Source organism: Ovis canadensis, chromosome 10, assembly GCF_042477335.2.
Source record: "Ovis canadensis isolate MfBH-ARS-UI-01 breed Bighorn chromosome 10, ARS-UI_OviCan_v2, whole genome shotgun sequence".
NCBI classification, from domain to species: domain Eukaryota; kingdom Metazoa; phylum Chordata; class Mammalia; order Artiodactyla; family Bovidae; genus Ovis; species Ovis canadensis.
The window spans coordinates 58,620,327-58,642,872 of record NC_091254.1 but is presented as its reverse complement, the minus strand read 5'-3'; the positions used below and the strand labels follow the sequence as shown (position 1 = coordinate 58,642,872).

The 22,546-nt window shown below is 33.5% G+C and overlaps 1 protein-coding gene across 2 annotated transcripts in view; it reads left to right on the top strand.

Moving 5' to 3' along the window:
* KLHL1 (kelch like family member 1) overlaps window positions 1-22,546 on the top strand; it is a 550,504-nt gene that overhangs the window by 403,538 nt on the left and 124,420 nt on the right. For both annotated transcript variants that reach the window (XM_069602312.1, XM_069602311.1), the window contains one exon: window positions 6,225-6,411. In XM_069602312.1, coding sequence (XP_069458413.1) covers window positions 6,225-6,411 — 187 coding nt within the window. The remainder of the gene's footprint in view (window positions 1-6,224; window positions 6,412-22,546) is intronic.

The following is a 22,546-nucleotide window of genomic DNA, read 5'->3' as shown; positions in this document are numbered from 1 at the left end:
TCTTTGTTTATTCAATATTGCATTCCATTTTCCAATGGATCTTTAGTCAGATATAAGGTACAGAAAGGTGTATTTGCAATGCTTTCTACAGATTCTGTTGGTTACTGTGCTTTTCAATACAATGTTACTCTTACTTAAAGAATACCTTTTAATACAGTTGTTTTTACTTCCAGCCACTAACATTATAGAAAAGTGTTGCTATAATTTATATTTCTCTAATATCTTTATTTTATATTTTAAGAAGTCTAGATATAATGCATATTTCTGTAATGTAGATATTTTCTGATTTACTGAAAAATTAAAGTTGTATGCTCTCTGTGTAGTAAAAATAGGTTGTACAGCAAAAATAATTTGTGTGTTTGACTTTGTTTGCTCATGATGAAATGTTGGGTCTTCCCTCATAGCTCAGAAAAACCTGCCTGCAATTCAGGAAACCCAGGTTTAATTTCTGGGTTGGGAAGCTCCCTTGGAGAAGGCATTGGCAACCCACTCCAGTATTCTTGCCTGAACAATCCCATGGACAGAGGAGCCTGGCAGGCTACAGTCCACGGGATCTCAAGAGTCAGCCAGGACTTAACAACTAAGCCACCACCGTCATGAAATGTTACAATGTTACAATTTAAGGTAGCACTTATACTTGCAAGTTACTGCAGAAAATCAAGACAAAGATTCTAGCCAAGAGGGTATTTTCTTCGAAACATTAAGTTATAAGTTATACAGAAATGAGACAATATTTTTGAATATTTTCTTATTTAGAGGTTGGAAAAACAGTGCAAATCTAGATACTTGAATAATACATTTCATTTTAATGGAGTAATATTTTCAGAATCATAATTTCTAATTTATGGCAAGCATTTGAAATTAATTCAATAAATAATTTTGGAAAATGCAGTTCAAGTTATTATCTATGTATAAAAATGCAGATTAAAACATATTAAATATTTTTATGTTGCTAAATATGAGGTTCAATTTCTGAAACATTAACAAATTGTATTTTAATAACAAATGTAATGGTCATTTGAAAGAAATATTGTTTTAATAACCATTTCTTTTTTGTTTTTTCATAATTAAAATAAAATCAGTGATAAAGTGAAAATTTGAGCTGAGAAAAATAAAGCAATACTGTTTTAATATAACAACTGCAATGAGCATCTTTATTCTAATTAAAAGTTTATAGCATATCTGGCAACTGGAACCTTCTAACTGAGTTACTATTGAGTACTCTAGCTTTAATGAATACATTATTCTAGTTTTTAATATTAATCAATTCTGAATATCATGCATGAGGTTTCCCTGGATGTTTCTTAATCCAGTTATATTCTGAAGCTATAGGGTTACATTACAACTTACTGGTTATTATTTACTCACAAAGGAAAATGACCAAGATTATAGAGAGATAGATCATATTTACAAAGTAGCTGCCTAGCTTATGTGGATCTTTGGATGGAACAACCTCTTAGTATTTCACACAATGTTAATTGTTAATATGCCCTATGCTATCCTTCATATTGTCAGGATGTTTTTTATCTCTGGCATATCTTCTACATAATAACATATTCTAAAACATTATTTTGTACATAGTGGGATTTTCTTTTTTTTCTTGAGGTTTATACCCAAGTAATTTATAAGGACATAGCTATTGGTTACCTTAAGTGTAAGAACATTGTAAAGTGTAAAGTGTAAAGATATTAATAAACTTCCAAGTATACTTTTTGTAAACAAAGTTATAATGATGATTATCTTTGACTGGAAATAATATTACTATATAATATCCTAAGAATAAACTCTGATTTATAGATAATTACTATACAAATTCTGATATATAAACATGAGTGTGTTTCAAAGTAGTAGACAATTATTGAAACATATTGATGTATTTTTCTAAATAGGACAGAGCAAAGGAAATGTCAGAGCAGTTAAGTTTCTCAAAAATTAAAAAATGCAAAAAACTAACTTCCATTGCATCAGTTCAGTTCAGTTCAGTTCATTCACTCAGTCGTGTCCGACTCTTTGAGATCCCATGAATCGCAGCTTGCCAGGCCTCCCTGTCCATCACCAACTCCCGGAGTTCACTCAGACTCACCCCATCGAGTCAGTGATGCCATCCAGCCATCTCATCCTCTGTTGTCCCCTTCTCCTCCTGCCCCCAGTCCCTCCCAGCATCAGAGTCTTTTCCAATGAGTCAACTCTTCACATGAGGTGACCAAAGTACTGGAGTTTCAGCTTTAGCATCATTCCTTCCAAAGAAATCTCAGGGCTGATCTCCTTCAGAATGGATTGGTTGGATCTCCTTGCAATCCGAGGGACTCTCAAGAGTCTTCTCCAACACCACGGTTCAAAAGCATCAATTCTTCGGCGCTCAGCCTTCTTCACAGTCCAACTCTCACATCCATACATGACTACTGGAAAAACCATAGCCTGGACTAGATGGACCTTAGTCGGCAAAGTAATGTCTCTGCTTTTGAATATGCTATCTAGGTTGGTCATAACTTTTCTTCCAAGGAATAAGTGTCTTTTAATTTCATGGCTGCAGTTACTATCTACAGTGATTTTGGAGCCCCCCCAAATAAAGTCTGACACTGTTTCCACTGTTTCCCCATCTATTTCCTATGAAGGGATGGGACCAGATGCCATGATCTTCGTTTTCTGAATGTTGACCTTTAAGCCAATTTTTTTCATTCTCCTCCTTTACTTTCATCAAGAGGCTTTTTAGTTCCTCTTCACTTTCTGCCATAACAGTGGTGTCATCTGCATATCTGAGGTTATTGATATCTCTCTCGGCAGTCTTGCTTGCAGCTTGTGTTTCTTCCAGTCCAGCGTTTCTCATGATGTACTCTGCATATAAGTTAAATAAGCAGGGTGGCAATATACAGCCTTGACGTTCTCCTTTTCCTATTTGGAACCAGTCTGTTGTTCCATGTCCAGTTCTAACTGTTGCTTCCTAACCTGCATACAGATTTCTCAAGGGGCAGGTCAGGTGGTCTGGTATTCCCATCTCTTTCAGAATTTTCCACAGTTTATTGTGATCCTCACAGTCAAAAGCTTTGGCATAGTAAATAAAGCAGAAATAGATGTTTTCTGGAACTCTTGCTTTTCCCATGATCCAGCGGATGTTGGCAATTTGATCTCTGGTTCCTCTGCCTTTTCTAAAACCAGCTTAAACATCAGGGAGTTCACGGTTCACGTATTGCTGAAGCCTGGCTTGGAGAATTTTGAGCATTACTTTATTAGCATGTGAGATGAGTGCAATTGTGCGGTAGTTTGGGCATTCTTTGGCATTGCCTTTCTTTGGGATTGGAATGAAAACTGACTTTTCCAGTCCTGTGGCCACTGCTGAGTTTTCCAAATTTGCTGGCATATTGAGTGCAGCATTTTCACAGCATCATCTTTCAGGATTTCAAATAGCTCAACTGGAATTCCGTTGCATAGGGAGGAGTAAAATTTGTGTTAATCTTGGATCATTTCAAAAAATCTAAAAATAGCTCAAGGTTAGGAAGCAGCTTAACTACCTATTACTCTCAATTTGGACCTGAGTTTGGAATGGAATAATCCTAAAAACTGTTGTCATGCAATATGAAATACAGACCCAAGTGATATAGTACCCATAAGCGAGAAATATTTACAAGTTACAGTTTGAAACAGTTTGAAAACAGTACGGTGATTAAGAAGAATTTAACTTCTTTCCAAATAAAGAATGTTGTCAACTGGTTGAGTACACCAAAGTTAAGAAATTTTACAGAATTATTTGTTAATAAAATGGAAAATATCATTTAAATACAAAATATCTTGGTCATTTTTTAGAAATAAAGTACAAATTTTAAGTTTATTTTGTATATCTTTCAGGTAATTTTTTTTCTTTCCCCTTTGGACTTGCTATGAGCTGATATTTATTTAAAGAAACAAGAAAAACAGGGATATTTTCTTCAGAAGGCCAGAATTAAGTAAACCATGTATTTTCTGAGAAAGGCTTTCTCACTTTTAGATCATTTAGATCATTTTAATTCATCATGTTAGACAGTTTACATTTGGAGGTGGAACCAAGAAACAAAACAGGGAGATGTTGGTGAATATGATTAGTGACAGAGCAAACTTGCCAGACTCATGATGGGATGAAGGATGTCCAGGGAAGTGTCAGCCCTTCTTACTCAGGAACCCTAGGACATGTGGCCTGGATAGTTGGAGAGAGAATGAAGCAGAGGTGCATTAAACCAAAACCAACTTTACTCTCTTTCTAACAGCTGATCTTTTTGCCAGGCCCTCTGTGTAAAGTTTTAAATCTGTTGGCTTCATCTCTATTTCCGAACCATTGTGATATGTGCAGATAGGTGAGGCCTTTGGGCACTGAAGAGATCTGGAGAAGTCAGCCCATAAATAAAAATTTGAAACTTAAGACAAGCCTTACTCATAACTAAATGGGCAACCACATATGCAGTGAGATCTAGAGAGTCTGAGGTCTAAGTTCTAGCTATAAGGAGTTCGTTTATTTTTCTTTTTATTGACATTAAGTTTTTTTGTGTTTTTTTGTTTGTTTGTTTGTTTTATATTGGAGTATAATCAACTAACAATGTGTTTGTTTCGGGTGCACAGCAAAGCAATTCAGTTATAAATATATAGGTATTCTTTTTCAAGTTCTAGGACATAGTTCAAAATAAATAGTATATAATATGCTTTTATGGATATATCTATCAACATTAAGAAATTAATTTCCCATTTGAAATTATCACTTGAAAGTATTTTAAACCTAGGCACTCGGAGTTGACTGTTCTCTGAAACTCCATTTTTACAGAATTCCTTTCATTTTCTTTTATAATTTTAAATTTATAAAAATTTTGAACTAAATCTTATTTACTTTTATTTTTTTTTTCCTTTTGGGCTCTGCTATTTCCCCAAATCTATTTCATTAATGTTTCTATTTATTAATATTTTACAAGTAAAATAGAAGTCCCTTAAGAAATGGGTAGGAAGGCAACAAAGTTTTAGTATATAAGACAAAAAGTACAAGCAAGACTCTAATTAAACATCTTCTTTGTATATTCCAAAGCACCTAGTAATTCTAATACTTTTTTTTTTACTTCATAGCACCTTTTTTTTAAATTGGAGAATAATCAAGTAACTGATAAGTTTTTGTGTTCTCTCTTATACTTCCAACAGTAATTTATATATTGCAATAGTTAGATAAATTTATTTGATATGGTTCAAATAAATTTCTAAATTATATATTGTCATCATTTATTAACTTATTCACTCAATAAGCATTTATGTACCAATGTGAAACAGGGTCTTACCAATGGGAAGAAAAGTTCAGTGAGTCAACGTTAATGTTTCTACTTATAAATTTCCTAAATCCATGCAACATATTTAACTCTCTTGGAATAAAATAGGTTTCATGAACAGAAAAAGAGAATATGATACTGAAAGAGTCAAGGAAAAAGAAAATGCAAAGAAAGGCAGAGAAAGAGGAAAATAAAAGATATTTTGGATATATTCAAAGAAATGTACAGAAAAAGAATTTGTGGAGATGATAACTTTTTATAGTTAAATAAAAGAAATAATATAACATAAAATTCTGGTCTCCCTCAGGTGCTGGATTTTTGGTAATTTTTACTTATTTATTTTAGTTTCACTATTGGAAACTATTACTTTACTTGAAGTAGAGTTTTTCAATGGTTTGCATAATTAAAATGGTGTTATGAGCATAATTTTCTATTTTTATTGAATTGTTTTAATTTGAAAGGGATTTAAACTATGCTTGAACATCTTAAATTATGATGTCTTTTAAAACTGTAAAAGCTTTAAAGTATGCTTGGAATACATTAAAGTATGTGAATATTTATGATAGGTTTGTTAGGGCTTAATTTGTTGAAAAAAAATTTTTTTTTAATCTACTTTACCAGAAATTTTTATGGCCAAAAAGGCAGCTATATTTGATTTATGAACAGATTTTATAAAAAGGAAATGAAACTGAAAAGTGATATTTAGAAGTTTCTTTATACTCTGAATGACAAAATAAATAATACATAGTATGGAATCAAAAATAATATATTTTCTATTTTTCTTAGCCATGCATTTAACTCATATTTATTTCTCAATGTAATCAATTCTTATTATATTTTTCGTCCCTGTCAGTATAAGGGCAATATCAAAGTTACTAAGCTTCTAATTTTCTAATTAGATATGCTCATACTATAAAAAACATTATTAACATGAATATGTATTATTCACAGATATTGGCAGACCTAGAAAACCATGCATTATTTAAGAATGATTTGGAATGTCAAAAGCTGATTCTAGAAGCAATGAAGTACCATCTGTTGCCAGAAAGAAGAACTTTAATGCAAAGTCCAAGAACTAAACCTAGAAAATCTACAGTTGGAACTCTGTATGCTGTGGGAGGAATGGATAACAACAAAGGTATTTAGTTCCAGATCTTTAATAATATTCACCTGGTATCATACCATAACATGAATTTACTATTGTAATTTGTGTAATACCAACAAACTTCACAGAAACTTAGCTTTACTCATTAAAATTTTAGATTTAGGAAAAAATTATGATGCCTCATTTTTCCTTTTTTTTCAGAAGTAGTTACTGCTTCTGTTTTTTTCATCTTTAAATCTTTTATCTCTTTGCATTATGTACAAGATTTCATATGAAATTTTAAAAAAAGAGAGATTGAAAGCACTTACTTACAAAGCACAGACCAAATGATTTGTTGGATATCTTGAAAAATGTATTTCTATTCTATGTAAGTATATTTATATTCTATTCTAGTCTAAGTAAAGTAAAATGTATTTCTATTTCTAAATGCATTGTGTCAGCCCTATGCTTGCTGAGAGTAACATTTATGAAAAAGATTCTCTGCTTTTGAAGAATTTAGAATCTCTTACAGAAGCCAGAGGGCTTCCCAGGTAGCACGGTGGTATAGAACCTGCCTGCCAACGCAGAAGACATAAGAGAATTGGTTTCCATTCCTGGGTTAGGACGATCCCCTGAAGGAGGGCATGGTAATAACTCACTCCAATATTCTGCCTGAAGAATCCCAGGCCAGAGGAGCTTGGTGGGCTACCATTCATAGCGTTGCAAAAAGTCAGACGTGACTGAAGTGAAAGCACAGACACACGCACAGAAGCTGGAAAAATAGACAATTATCAATGAGGGTACTGACTTGGCAGGTATCATTTTCAAGTTTAATTTTCTTTTTTTTTTCCACATGAAACATTTTTCCATTTCTTAAAACAGAAGCAGGTACACTTTATAGTAAGTCTCAGATTTTATAAATGGGCAGTGATTTTATACATGTATATAAAAATTTAAGTTCAAATATATGATATTTGCTTTAAAAGAACACTGCATTCTACAGAAAGAATGCCCATATAAGATCAATTCCATTTGTACCTCTGCACATATCATTTAAAAATAAAGACAAGAAGAACAAGCCTGTGGCTAGGGTTAAACAGTAAACAATTAACATCAATTTACAAATTAACATTAATATAAAAATTATTATCCTGTTAATTAGCCAAAAGACATGGCTAATTTAAATTTAAAAATTTAGTGAGTTTAAATACAATTGCCATAGCATAAAGTAGCATGAGTACAGGGAGTACACTGAGTTAAGCTGTTTCCCATCATCCCCAAACCATCCCCCCAATCCTGGTTCACAAAACCAGTCCCTGGTGCCAAAAAGGTTGGGGATCACTGGTGCAAAGGATTAAAAGAGTGTGATAAAACAAAGGGTTTAAAAAAGCATTCCTGATTAAGTCAGAGACGAAACAGGGAAAAAAAAAATGATGGAAACTTTAGGAATTCTTACCATACCCACAACCCTCTAGGGATTAGATGTTAAATATATCCCAAACTTAGGAAAAAATCCAACATTTAATACCAAATCTCAGAGAACCTAGTTTTCCTGCTGTAGCAGAAACTTAGAGAAGCCAGTGTTTCAAGAGATTTAAACAACTAGGACATTTTCAAGGTAATCATTGTATTTGCATCGTGCTTTTACTACTTAAAGAGTGTTTTCTACACCTTATTAACTTGTGTTATCTCTAAATGACCATTAGGATTTTATCTTAAAATTGTTATTTCTTTTCTTGAAAGAGAATGAGGAAAAGGAAATTAAAATGTAATAAGAGGCAGAGAAATCAAAAGAAAAAAATGTAGCAAAAATTAGAATTTATTTTGTATGACTAATTTGAAAAATTAAGCAACACAATCATAATGACACAATATGTTAGAATACAATGATATAGAATACTTAGCATATTTTTTGGAATTTTTTACATATTTATATTGTGCCTTATAAGGCTATAAAAACATTTTGTTGAGTTCCTCTTCAGTTTCATAATTACTGGGATTCAGGTGATATTCCACAGTATTGGTAAGCTATGAGTACAACCCCTGTAGATTTTCTGTAAACACTGCAAAACTTCCAAGCATTTTTCTCTCCTTTCCCTTCCTTTCTGCTTACATTCACATGGAAGCACGTGGATCCTTCGGTGATGTATTTTCCTGCACATCTATTTTGTTCCAGGCTCCGCGTTAAGAACTTGTGTACCATATTGAACATTATGAATTACTAATCCTACCTCATGGGCTTCTCATGTGGTGTTACTGGTGAAGAACCCACATGCCAATGCAGGAGACACAAGAGAGGCAGGTTCCATCCTTGGTTTGGGAAGGTCCCTTGGAGGAGGAAATGGCAACCCGGTCCTATATACTTGCCTGGAGAATCCCATGGATAGAGGAACTTTGTGGGTTTATAGTCCATAGGGTCTCACAGACTCAGACACAACTGAAGCGACTAAGCATGCACACAAGCTCCCCTACCTCACAGAGCTGCCAAGTTAATCCGGGAAAGTGAACAGTAAACAAAATATTTGTGAATAAAATGATCTTGAGAAGAATGAGTTTGTGAGTACAATATCTATAATGCTTGGGTGCTAACTTAGTCTAGTCTAGGAAAGTGGAGAAGTACAGATAAAGTGTTGGTTGTTGTTGTTCTTAGCTGAAATCTAAAGGATAATTAGACATTCAGTTCAATTCAGTTCAGTCACTCAGTGGTGTCCAACTCTTTGAGACCCCATGAATCAGGTAAATACCAAGTATTATTTTTTTCAGGTAAATACCAAGAAGTGAAACTGTCAGATAATAAGGAAGTTCTATTTTTAATTTTTTAAGGAAACTTCATAGTGTTTTTCATTGTAGCTGCACCAGTTTACATTCCCCAGAACATCGTGCAAAGATTCATTTTCCTCTCCACCCTCACCAATATGTGTTATTTGTTGTCTTTTAAATGACAGCCATTCTGACAGGTGTACGATGATAGGACACTGATCTGATTTGCATTTCCCTGATGATGTTGAACATTGTCTCATGTGTCTCCTGGGCATTAATATATTTTACTTAGAAACATATTTATTTAGGTTCTCTGCATATTATTTAATAAGATATATGTTTTTAATATTGAGCTTTATGTTTTGTTTCTATAGTTTTGATTTTAACTTCTTGTTCAATATGTTACTGTTTAGTCTCTAAGTTGTGTCTGACTCTTTTTGTCTCCATGGATTGTAACTTGCTAGGCTCTTCTGTCCATGGGATTTCCCAGACAAGAATACTGGAGTGGGTTGCCATTACCTTCTCCAGGGGATCTTCCCAACCCAGGGATCAAACCTGCATCTCTTGAATTGCAGGCAGATTCTTTACCACTGAGCTACCTGGTAAGCCCCTTTATTGAATATATCATTTGCAAATATCACCTCTCATTCAATAGATTAGTTTTTTGCTTTCTTAATAGTTTTCATCCCTGTGCAAAAGCTTGCAAAATATTTTCACTCTGATGTAATCTTTTTTGTTTATTTTCATTTCAGTTTACTTTGTCTGAGGATATATATATATATCCTATATATATATAGGCTTCCCTTGTGCCTCAGCTGGTAAAGCATCTGCCTGCTATTCAGGAGCCCTGGGTTTAATCCCTGGGTTGAGAAGATCCCCTGGAGAAGGAAAAGGCTACCCAACCCAGTATTTTGGCCTGGAGAATTCCATGGACTCTATAGTCCATGAGGTCATAAAGAGTTTGATATGACTGACTTTCATTTCACTTCACATGTATATATATAGACATATACATCTATATAGATAGATAGATAGATAGATATAGATATAATCTTGCTAATATTGATGTCTGAAAGAATACTGCCCATGTTTTCTTCTAGGATTTTATGGTTTCAGGTTTCACATATAGGTTAAGCCTGTAATCCATTTTGAGTTTGTTTTTGTATTTGGTGAAGGGAAAGTGACCCACTTTGATTATTTTGCATATAGCTGTCCAGTTTCCCCATTTATTGGAGAGGTTGTCTTTTCCACAAGTTATATTCTTGCTTACTTTGCTATAGATTAACTGAGCGTATATGTGTAAGCTTATTTCTGGACTTTCTACTCAGTTCCATTGATCTATGTGTCTGTTTTTATGCCAATGTCATGCAGTTTTCATGGCTATAACTTTGTAGTATAATTTGAAATCAGGGCCCATAATACTCCAGTCTTGTTCTTCTTTCTAAGGATTATTTTGATTATTTGAAATTTTAGGTTTACTTATTCTAGTTCTGTGAAAAATGCTGTTGATATTTTGGTGGAGATGTCATTGTGTCCATAGATTGCTTTGGGTAGTAAGGACATTTTAACAATATTAATTAGTTTATATTTATATTTTTGTATTTTTTTTAAATTCATAAGTGTCTTACAGTGTCCAGAGTACAGATCTTTTACTTTTTTGGTTAAACTTTTTTCTATGTATTTTATTCTTCTTGATTCAATTGTAAATGTAGTTGTTTTCTTTATTTATCTTTCTGATACAAAATTATTACTGCATAGAAACACTACATATTTCTGTATATTAATTTTATATCCTGCTACTTTAGTGAATTCATAAGTTCTAATATTTTTAGTGGAGTCTTCAGGGTTTTCTAATTATAATATCATGTCATCTGTAAACAGTGACAATTTTGCTTCCTTTCAATTTTAATACTTTTTATTTATTTTTTCTTGTGTGACCAGCATGGCTAGGACTTTCAATAATATGTTTAATAGAAGTGGCAAGAGTGGGCATCCTTATCTTCTTCCTGTTATTAGAGGAAATACTTTTAGCTTTTCATCATTTAGTACGGTGTGTCTATGATACTGTCATATATAACTTTTATTATGTTCAGTTATATTCCCTCCACACCTATTTCATTGAGAGTTTTTATATCTTAGAAGAATGTTGACTTGGTCAAAAGATTTGTCTGCATCTATTGAGATGACTGTAATTTTGTTTTAGTATAGGTTCATCTCTGGGACTCTCTGTGCTTTCTGGATGCGGATATCTGTTTCCTTCACCAGTTCAGGGTTGCTTTCACCATTATTCATTCTGATAGTATTTTTTGTCCCTTTTTTTTGTTTCCTTCTAAGAAGTCTATAATGCTAATATTAGTATGCCTGGTGTTGTGTCAGAAGTCTCTTAAGCTAGCCTCATCGTTTGGTTTCTTTTTCTTTTCCACTAAGCCTATCTTCCAGATTATTGATCCATTGTTCTGTATCAGTTAATCTGCTGTTGATTTTCTCTGTGTATTTTTCATTCAGTTAATATATTCTTCAATTCCAATTGGTTCTTTTTTTATGTTTTTATCAATTTGGTGAAGTTTTCACTGTGTTCATTCATCTTCTCCTAAGCTCTGTGAGGATTTTTATGACCATAAATTTAAACAGTAATATATATATATATTTATAATATTGCTTATATCCATTTTATTTAGCTTTTTTCCCCCTGAGGTTTTCTGTTTTTCTTTCATTTGCAACATATTTCTTTGTCTCATTTTGTCTAACTCTTGGCGTTCGTTTCTATGTATTATGTAAATCAGCTATATCTTCTGAAATAGTGGCTTTGAGTGAAAGATGTCTTACTGCACCCAGTAACACTGTCCTGCCTCAGTGCCAGAGCTAAGTGCTACAGGATTTTCCCATATGTGGGATGTATGTACCCTCCTATTGTGGCTGGGCTGTGATTTCTCTGAGTACAGCTAATGTGTGGGACTGACCCCCACTCATATAGCTGAAAGGCCTGGCCACAAGTGTTGCATGTACTCTGTTGTATGTGACTGAGTCCTGGTGTGAGCACCCCTTCAAGGAAACACCAGTGCTGGTCAAGGGCATCTGCCAGGTCTGGCTCTACTGCCAGTCAAGTGTACCTGCCTGGACTGGTGGTCCAAGGAGCTACTTTGGATCATGTCTACAGCCAATTAAAGGTGGCTGTTAATAGGTAGGTAGCGACTTTGGAGGCGCATAGTCTTCATCATGTCCACAGGTGAACTTACCTTGGTGGGTTGTTGTGCTAGTAAGTTACATGGCAAGAGTCATAAATGGCACTAAACAACTAAGTAGAGGAGGATAGGAAAAAAAAAAAAAAACACTACTGGCACTTGCCACTCCTCCATATCCAGAGAAAGTTCCAAAAATCCCAGTCTCTCAGATACACACCTTATATCACCTTAAAATTAATCAATGGATTTCTTCATTATGAAGCAGGTACTTTTTTTCTGCATTGGGCTTCAGAGCAAATGAGTTTTTCATGTTCCTTTAAGAGCAAATTCTTAATTTCCATCCAGCTATCTTACTTATTTTCATAGTCAGACACTGTGGCAGCTTGTCTTCCCAGTGCAAGTTCCCAGGCCTCAGAAGACTCATGAAAGGTTTAAAACCTTTGCTCTGCAAGGATAACTAGTAAAGCTGTGATGTCCCTTTCACCTCTGGTTTCCAGTGTCTGGAGTCCCGGCCAGACTGTATGTGTACCCTTCCGCCCATTTCAACGTGGCTTCTTTTCATCCTTAGTCGTTAAAACAACAACAGAAAAAGTGTCTGTGAGTTTTCCTGCCATTCTGAGTTAGTTTCTGTATATGTAATTGTAATTTTAGTGTTTTTGTGGGAGGAGGGGAACCTAGGATCTTTTCATTCTGCCATCTTGCCCCCTCCAATATCATTACTTTAAATACCAGCTTTCAAGCACAACTATATAAAAATTTTCGATTTACATTGTATAACAAATTTTATTTGAGAACATTTTGGTTTTGACAGAGGTTAACATTTGTCTAATTTTTCTCTCTGACCTAAAACCTATTCATGATGAGATGTAAACATAGTGACTTTTTAAAACATCAGCATAAAATTCTGACATATATTTAATTCTTAATATGTGATTTTTGGTTATAATTTTATAGAAGTTTGAAACTAGTTCTGTAGTGTACAGGATTAACAGATAATCCCAGGAAAGGTAAATAAACTTTTTATTTTAAGAAACAGAAAGGATCAATAATTGAAAAAATTAGAAAATGCTCTCTATATTTATTTCTCTTTCATGTTTTGTAAATTACATTTAAGCATGCACAATTATAAATATTTTTAAAATGTTCCCTAATTTAAATTCTCTATTTGATCAATTTATCATGAGCTTTACTTCTTTCTAGAATATCTTTGAAATATAACAGGCATTGCATTAAAATTCAGAATATATTTTCAAATTTTATGTTTAGGATAGTCATGGAAAACTATTAAATTAGTACTTTTAAGTGCTCATAAAATGTATATACTTAAATCTCGAGAAAATATATATATTTGAATACAGATTATGAGAGTTGAACTGTGAAGAAGGCTGAGTGCTGAAGAATTGATGCGTTTGAACTGTGCTGTTGGAGAAGACTTTTGAGAGTCCCTTGGACTGCAAGGAGATCCAACCAGTCCATTCTGAAGGAGACCAGACCTGGGTGTTCTTTGGAAGGAATGATGCTAAAGCTGAAGCGCCAGTACTTTGGCCACCTCATGCGAAGAGTTGACTCATTGGAAAAGACTCTGATGCTGGGAGGGATTGGGGACAGGAGGAAGAGGGGACGACCGAGGATGAGATGGCTGGATAACATTACCGACTCGATGGATGTGAGTCTGAGTGAACTCCGGGAGTTGGTGATGGACAGGGAGGCCTGGCCTGATGCGACTCATGGGGTCGCAAAGAGTCAGACACGACTGAGCGACTGAACTGAACTGAAACTCACATTCAGGACAGTTTTGAAAATTAAAATCTTATCACATGTCCTAAAACAGTCTTTTTTTTAGTTCAGTTTTCATGTGTATATTATTTCCTCAAAGAACAAATTCAGTTCAGTTCAGTTCAGTCGCTCAGTCGTGTCCGACTCTTTGCGACCCCATGAATCGCAGCACACCAGGCCTCCTTGTCCATCAACAACTCCCGGAGTTCATTCAGACTCGCATCCATCCAGTCCGTGATGCCATCCAGCCATCTCATCCTTGGTCGTTGCCTTCTTCTCCTGCCCCCAATCCCTCCCAGCATCAGAGTCTTTTCCAATGAGTCAAGTCTTCGCATGAGGTGTCCAAAGTACTGGAGTTTCAGCTTTAGCATCATTCCTTCCAAAGAAATCCCAGGGTTGATCTCCTTCAGAATGGACTGGTTGGATCTCCTTGCAGTCCAAGGGACTCTCAAGAGTCTTCTCCAATACCACAGTTCAAAAGCATCAATTCTTTGGTGCTCAGCCTTCTTCACAGTCCAACTGTCACATCCATACATGACTACTGGAAAAACCATAGCCTTGACTAAATGGACCTTAGTTGGCAAAGTAATGTCTCTGCTTTTGAATATGCTATCTAGGTTGGTCATAACTCTTCTTCCAAGGAGTGAGCGTTTTCTAATTTCATGGCTGCAATCACCATCTGCAGTGATTTTAGCCATATGAAAAAGTCATCTTTTAGGCATAAAACGTATAAATCCTATTTTTATGAGATAATTTCTCAGCTAAAATACATAGTATAATTATTAAATAAAAGTTCTATAGCTCAACACAATGTCATTATATTTCTTACTATAAAAATAATATTAATATCTCAAATATATCTTATTAGCAATATTTCATTTAATTTGGCTTCAAACTTTAGTCATTAGAATCACTCTGTCCTCTGTAGTTAATCAGCTATAGGGATTGTCTGATTTACATCAGCATTTCTCGTACTTTGGTTGAAGCTTTATTATCTTATGTCTCTGTTTATGTAACACATGTAAATGCATGTGTTTATCAAATGGATCATTTTTTGACAAAACATTAATAAACCAGAGAATTATCTCCTTACCTCCAGTTTCTCTCCAATCCTACTCATTCAGCTCATTATTTTTGAGTTAATTTATCATAACTTTTTAGCATGATCTTTAAAATACAAAGATATAAATAAAACAATAAAAACCTTCATTAGGCCCCCATCTCCCAGGTAGAGCTTAATATTCTTCTTTTTTTCTTAAAATGTAAATTTATTTATTTCAATTGGAGGTTAATAACTTTACAATATTGTATTGGTTTTGCCATACATCAACATGAATCTTAAGTGCAATATCTTTATTACCTGTCATTCCAAATTTAACCAGAAAATTTTTCCTATTTTGTGTCCATCACAAATGTCTTGAATGATTCACAAGTATCTCAAATGATACTTTTACTGTGATCAAGTTTCATCATTCACTCCCTCAGATTTGATGCATTATATTGGTTGCACTGCCACCCACACACATACATTGTCTAACGCTTTAGTATCTTTTTCCATTGTATACTTCTCTTTGCTTGTCTAAACCTACTGTAATATTCTCCCTCCCATGGTATCTCAGTTAACCTTATTTGATCCTTGTTCTACAATATCTTAGCATGTGTGTTTGCCATTTTTATTACACCAGTCATTATATTGAATACATCTTTTTTCATTAATTTTCATTTGCAGAAAATAATACAGGTTTTTAAACATAGATCAAAGTTAAAAGAATCATATAGTTAAATTCCACATACTCACCTATATTATACAGTTAAAATTATGCTTCATTTGCTTTGTCACATATTTATTTAGCTATTATTCTTCTACTCATGGCTCATATTTTCAATGCATTTCAAACTTGTAGACATAAATATGCTTAATTCTGGACACATTTATGAATATTATTAACAAAGTTTCAACATTTTTAGAGCTTTGGGGCAATATTAGCATACAGTGAAATCCAGAAATCTTAAGTGTACTTTTAAATGATGTTTGACAAATATATTACCTAAGTAATTCTAAGTCTAAACTTTGAAGAACAAAGATTGAGAACGTTGTCATTACCTAAGAAAGTTCCCTCATATCCTTTCCTAGTTAGTCACCAGCTTCAACATCTCTAAGACAACTATTTTTCTGAATTTTTTGAACTAGTTTGGCCTGTTCTTTAACTTCATATGAATGCAATCATACATTTTATATCTCTTTATCTAAACTTTCTATCAATCAGCATATTTTAGTGATATACCCATGGCATTGTACATATCAATAGTTCATTCTTTTTTTTTTTTTAATTCCTTAATAGCAGTCTGTTTATCCAGTTTCCTTTTGATGAACATCTGGGATATGTCCAGTTTTAGCTATTATAAATAAAACTCTGTGAGCAGCCATGCACAAGTATTTTTTGTGATCACTGCACTTTCATGTATAAGAGACACAAAACCAATGTTATAAAGCATATGATTTTCCAAAAATGCAAGTGGAAAGCATCACAAAAATATCTCCTTGTGTCTTGAGGAAAATACAAATATATGAGCAAATAAATCACAAAAATGTGCTGTTTTCACTATGGCTGATCACTACTAAACCTATTTACTTGTTTGTGATTTTTATTCTACTAATAATGACATGTCACATGTTAGGTAGCAACCTGAGCTTTTGGAGATTTTTTTTTTGCATATTAAATATACTGAAATTATTGGAAGTATTTTTATGTAATGCCAAAAATTTTTAAGAATTTTATGTTAGTTCTGTTTAACACTCAGGTAGTTTTGATAGCTTAACTTTTAAAAAACCCTTTTAAGATCATGAAGCGTTAACACATTTCAGAAATACTAATGTGGACTTGAAGATAATGATCTACACACGTAATCATATACCTGTCAAGAGGTGATTTAATACCAAGAGCAAAATTCATGAATAAATACCATAGGGAATAAGCACATTTAATTTACTCTATCACAGTTGAGTCATATTAACTATGCATATTACCCAAGGAATCTAACCATATATTCCGAGGGAGATAGGGGTAATGATTTCAATGATGAGGGTGATGTCAACCTCAATTTCCATGGCTTAAGCGAGAAATGGGAGAAATGAAAATGCTGATACCTCAGAAAATGCCAGTGTCTGTGTTGTACAAGGAGTAGAGTAATGCATTTTATTATTTACTTTTTATTTTATATGACAGCAAGCTATAAAAAAAGAAAACTTAATACCTTATTTTGTATCAATAACAATGAAACACCCAAAAAAGATATCTCCCTAAATTAAAAAATATATATAGATATATATCTTTTGCAAATTTAAGTCCATATTAATGTGCATTTAATAGAAATATAAAGAATTTTTAATAAAACAATTTTAATTAAGATTTTTTTGGCTGACATACAGGTTTTAAGGCCTAATTCCTCATTGGAAACCCCAGATACCTTTTATTTTGATAAAATTGCTTATTTTAGTAAAATTAAAGCAATTAGAGTTGTGTGTCTTGTATCCTTTAGCAAGATAATTAAATATTCCAAATGTTGGTGTTCCTGACACATATTATGGAAATAATAACACATACTCTTTTGAGATACTCAGAAATATCTAGACAAGGATATATGTAAAACTTAACTGCATCCTAAATCAATAAATGATGGCAATGCAATCTTATGATTTGTTACATACTATTTATTGCTGGAAATTTTTATTCACACTTAAACATCTAGTCTTTGGGATTGAGGCATGTATGTTTCTCAGAACAAATCCATCCAAGAGTGTTGTCATTAGTAAGCTTTTGATTTTTAGAGAAAGTTTCTTTGGAAAGGAAGTTTATGTACAAAATGAGTACATGTGTAAAAATACATAGTTATGCTTTTGCACATCTGATTTGCACATATATAATTTAATCTTGTATATGAGTCATTGTTTTCTACATTTTTTATTTATCAACATTTCAATGTCAGTACAATTTAATCTTTATCACATAAGAATTTTAAAACTGTTATTATTCTTTAATCAAACAGTTATACTTTATGCCAGTTATACAAATAAATTATGTTCACATATTATACTATTCTTAATCTTAGTCTGTTGCAATAACATTCTAGTTAGAGGCATTATTGTTGTACATAATTTCAGTTTCCTCCAAGTGGCTTCTTTACAGAAATCTGTAAAAGTGACCATTTTCAAGGTCTACCTGTGAACCATGGGAAAGAATAACAAGGGTTTCATAAGGTTAGCAGTCTAATTGCAATTCTATTAAATGCTCACATGTTGAATAGAAAAGTTTGACTTTCTGTTCGATAGTTCTGTTAATATTGTTTCATTCCCCAAATTAGGAAAAAAAAATTAATCTCTGCCTCCCAAATTGGAAAGTGTTAATTATAAAATTGGGTTGCAATTGTATCCATTCTACTGCCATTTCCTCAATATTTTTTGGGTTCCCAGATCATAATTTCATCCTTTTTGGATTATCTAATTTGCTGCAAATATTCGTTGAGTTCTTCTTAATCTCTAGTCATTATTCTTGGTGCTAGTAAACCAAACAGCAAAAGTCCCTGGTCTGTGGTAATTTAAATTATATTCAACAGACCAAAAAAATATATACAGTTAGTTTAGTATGTGTGATGATTAGTTATCAAGAAATATAAAGTAAAAACAAAAAAAGAACATCAGAGGAACAAGATGAGGGAATAGTGCTGCTATTTCATTAATGTTGGCTGAGGAAGGCCACATTCATAAATTAAATTTGATATACAAACTTATACCTGGAAATTCAGTCATTTTTTCCTAAAAAGAACATTTCTTTGTTTTATTATGATTAATAAACATTTTATGTTTCTTTTTATCCAAATATTTATATTTTATTGGTATTTTAAGAGTAAGGGCTAGCAAAGTACGGCCTACAAGCCAAAACTAACTGACCAGTTTGTTTACATGGTTTCAATTTTTACATTATAATATTTTAAAGTAATCAAAGAAGGAATAATATATTATGATTCATTTAGTGAACATTTTCATTTTGTGAAATTCAAATCACAGTGTCCATAAAGTTTAATTGAGACTCATTCATTTTGTTTATCTGTTGTTTACAGCTGCTTTCACTCTATAATGCCCATATGGTTGCAACAAATAGACCCTTAGAAAAACCCACAAAGATCTGCTTTTTACTATCTGGCCTTTCATGGAAGAAAGGTTTCCAAACTCTGTTATAGAAGAAAGTAAAGCTATAGATTATATTTCTAGAATGCTTGTGGTGCCAACTGTATTATTTACTTGACCCAACTCTAATTTACTGGCACCTGGAGTGGGCAATTTTTATAATATGTTTACAATGTCCCACCATAAGCATCTTCCTGGTCAACCTGCTTAATCTGCCTAGGAACATTCTTTGAGGTACTGAGAGCAAGGTCAGACTGCCTGCTCTTTTCATAGGAAGCCCAACTCTGCAAACTAAGCTGCAGGAACCATCCGCAACTAACTGGGTATGAAAGTATGGGATTTTACTGTAATATCAATTCCAATGATCTTGGTTTTTTCTTTATATGCTCCACTTACATCTTTGTTGGTAAATTCTCTCTTCAATAATCATTTTTTTTTTAAATGGCTGTGGCTTTATCATAGTAGTCGTAGTGTAAGTCACTCAGTTCTGTCTGACTCTTTGCAACCTCATGGACTGTAGCCCATTAGCCTCCTCTGTCCATGGAATTCTCCAGGCAAGAATACTGAAGTGGATTATCATTCCTTTCTCCAAAGGATCTTCTTGACCCAAGGATTGAACCCACATTTCTTGCATTGCAAGCAAAATTTTTACCATCTGAGCCATCAGGGTTTTATCATAGGAGGCATAAAAACATCCAAGGGCCTGTGGGTGAATTCAGCAACAAAAATGTAGTGACCAATCACCTGCAGAGTTTGAAAGAGGTGAGGTGATTTGTTACTGATCACAAAGTATATCTGTTATTAAGTAGTGATTTGGGAACTGAAGAGCTAGTAGCAAAGTTTGTACTTGTTATTCATAATTTGTTATGCTAACTAAAACATGGGGGCCAAATGTTTTATTTAACTAAACCATGATAACTGAAATTTATTCATGCTAGAATTATGCAAACCTAGGATTATCTGTATTTGAGGAGATATTGCAGAATCATACTGCAGAGAAAAGGGACTAGAATGTTAGGGTAGGAGACTGAAAGGCACAAACTTATAAATAAGAAGCCCTCTTTTGCTTCAGTTAAAGTCTTAGAGGCACTCTTCTCTTCTTGACACAAAGCAGTCCCATTGTACAACTTTGTCAGTAGGCAAGCAGAGGTCACTCTGGCTTAGACTAAGGCATTTTAAGAGACTTAAAAGCTTTTGAACAATATAGGAAAATAAAAGCAAGGTAAAAAGACAGCCCTCAGCATGGAATAAAATTATAGCCAATGAAACAACTGACAAAGAATTAACCTCCAAAATATACAAGTAACTCATGAAATTTAATACTAGAAAAACAAACAACCTAATCAAAAAGTGAGCAGAAGACTTAAACAGATGTTTCTCCAAAGAAAACATACCGATGGGTAATAAACAGGTGAAAAGATGCTCAATCTTGCTTATTATTAAAGAAATGCAGACAAAAATCACAACGAGATATCACTTCACACCAGTCAGAATGGCCATCATCAAAATGTCTACAAACAATAAATGCTGGAAAGGATGTGGAGAAAAGGGAATCCTCTTGCACTGGTGGTAGGAATGTAAATTGAGACAGTCACCATGGAGAACAGTATGAAGATTCCTTAAAAACTTAGAAATAAAACTACTGTAAGACCCAGCAATCTTACTACTGGGCATATACCCTGAGGAAAGCATAACTGAAAACAACACACATACCTCAGTGTTCACTACAGCATTATTTACAATAGCTAGGACATGGAAGCAACCTAGACGTCCATCGACAGATGAATAGTTGTGGCAAATATACACAATGGAATATTACTCAGTTATAAAAAGGAATGCGTTTGAGCAAGTTCCTAATGAGGTGGACAGACCTAGGGCTTTTTATACAAAATGAAGTCAGAATGTGAAAGACAATATTGTATATATTATATATATTGTATCCACATATATAGGGAACCTAGAAATGAAGTACTGATGAACTGATGTACAGGGAAGCAATGGAGATGCAGACATAGAGAACAGACTTTTGCATACAGTGAGAAAAGAGAAGTTGGGCTTATTTGAGAGAAAAGCATTGAAACATACATGTTACCTTGTGTAAAATAGCTAGCCAGTGGAAATTTGCTGTAGGACACAGGGAACCCAAAAAGAGGTGAGATGGGGAGGGAGATGGGAGGGAAATTTAAAGAAGAAGGGGATATATATATATATATATATATATATATATATATATATACACCTATGGCTGACTCAAGTTGATATATGGCAGAAACCATTATAATATTATAAAGTAATTATCCACCAATTAAAAAATAAAGAAAATTTTTAAAAAGAGAGACTATACATTCAAAAGAAAGAATCAACAAATAATTAAAAGGTAATAGTCTTTCAAATTGATATATTTTGGAGGTAAAATAGAAGGAATAAGAAAATCACATTATTACATTGTTTTGCTTATCTTATACATGGTAGCAGTGAATATCAAATGATTCGTTATTAAAGCTATAGCAAGCATGCTGATGACATGTCAAAATCACAGCAGCAGTCTCTTCCCTTAGATTGTGACTGACTGAGTGAACAGGGGAAAGAATTAAAACCATCCTTTATTCTAAATGTTTGCATTGCCTCCTTGTTGACAACCTCCTTGCAGCCACACGTCAGTTATTGATTTTCACTTACAGCCAGGTGCATGATCAGATAGATCAACATCTTTCATATGAAGGAAAAGCAAATTTCTTAATATAACTAATAAAGATAAGATCATAAATGGAGAGAAAACATTAATTATTAACTATGAAATATAAACTTAATTTCCTTGAGTTTCCTTATTGAATCATCCTATTATTGAGCATGTTTTATGATATATCTTTAGATTTTCGTATATGTAAAATTTTAAAATTATCTAACTGTAGGGATAAACCTAGAGAAGGAAATGGCAACCCACTCCAGTATTCTTACCTGGAGAATTCCAGGGACAGAGGAGCCTGGTGGGCTGCTGTCTATGGGGTTGCACAGAGTCGGACACAACTGAAGCGACTTAGCAGCAGCAGCAGGGATAAACTGATATTTTTCTCTCTATATTCAAAATACATAGCTAGATCATTTTATTCTGGATTTGTCTCATCATACTTTTCATCATTGTCAGTATTGTTGAGAGACAAAAATGGAAATTGAATAGATAGGTGGAATTAACCATCTTGACCTGATTTTTACTTCCTTGGCTTGAACTGGACAGACTGCACTATCATGGACTTTTAAAGAACAGCTTTTCATAATGAAATTCTGA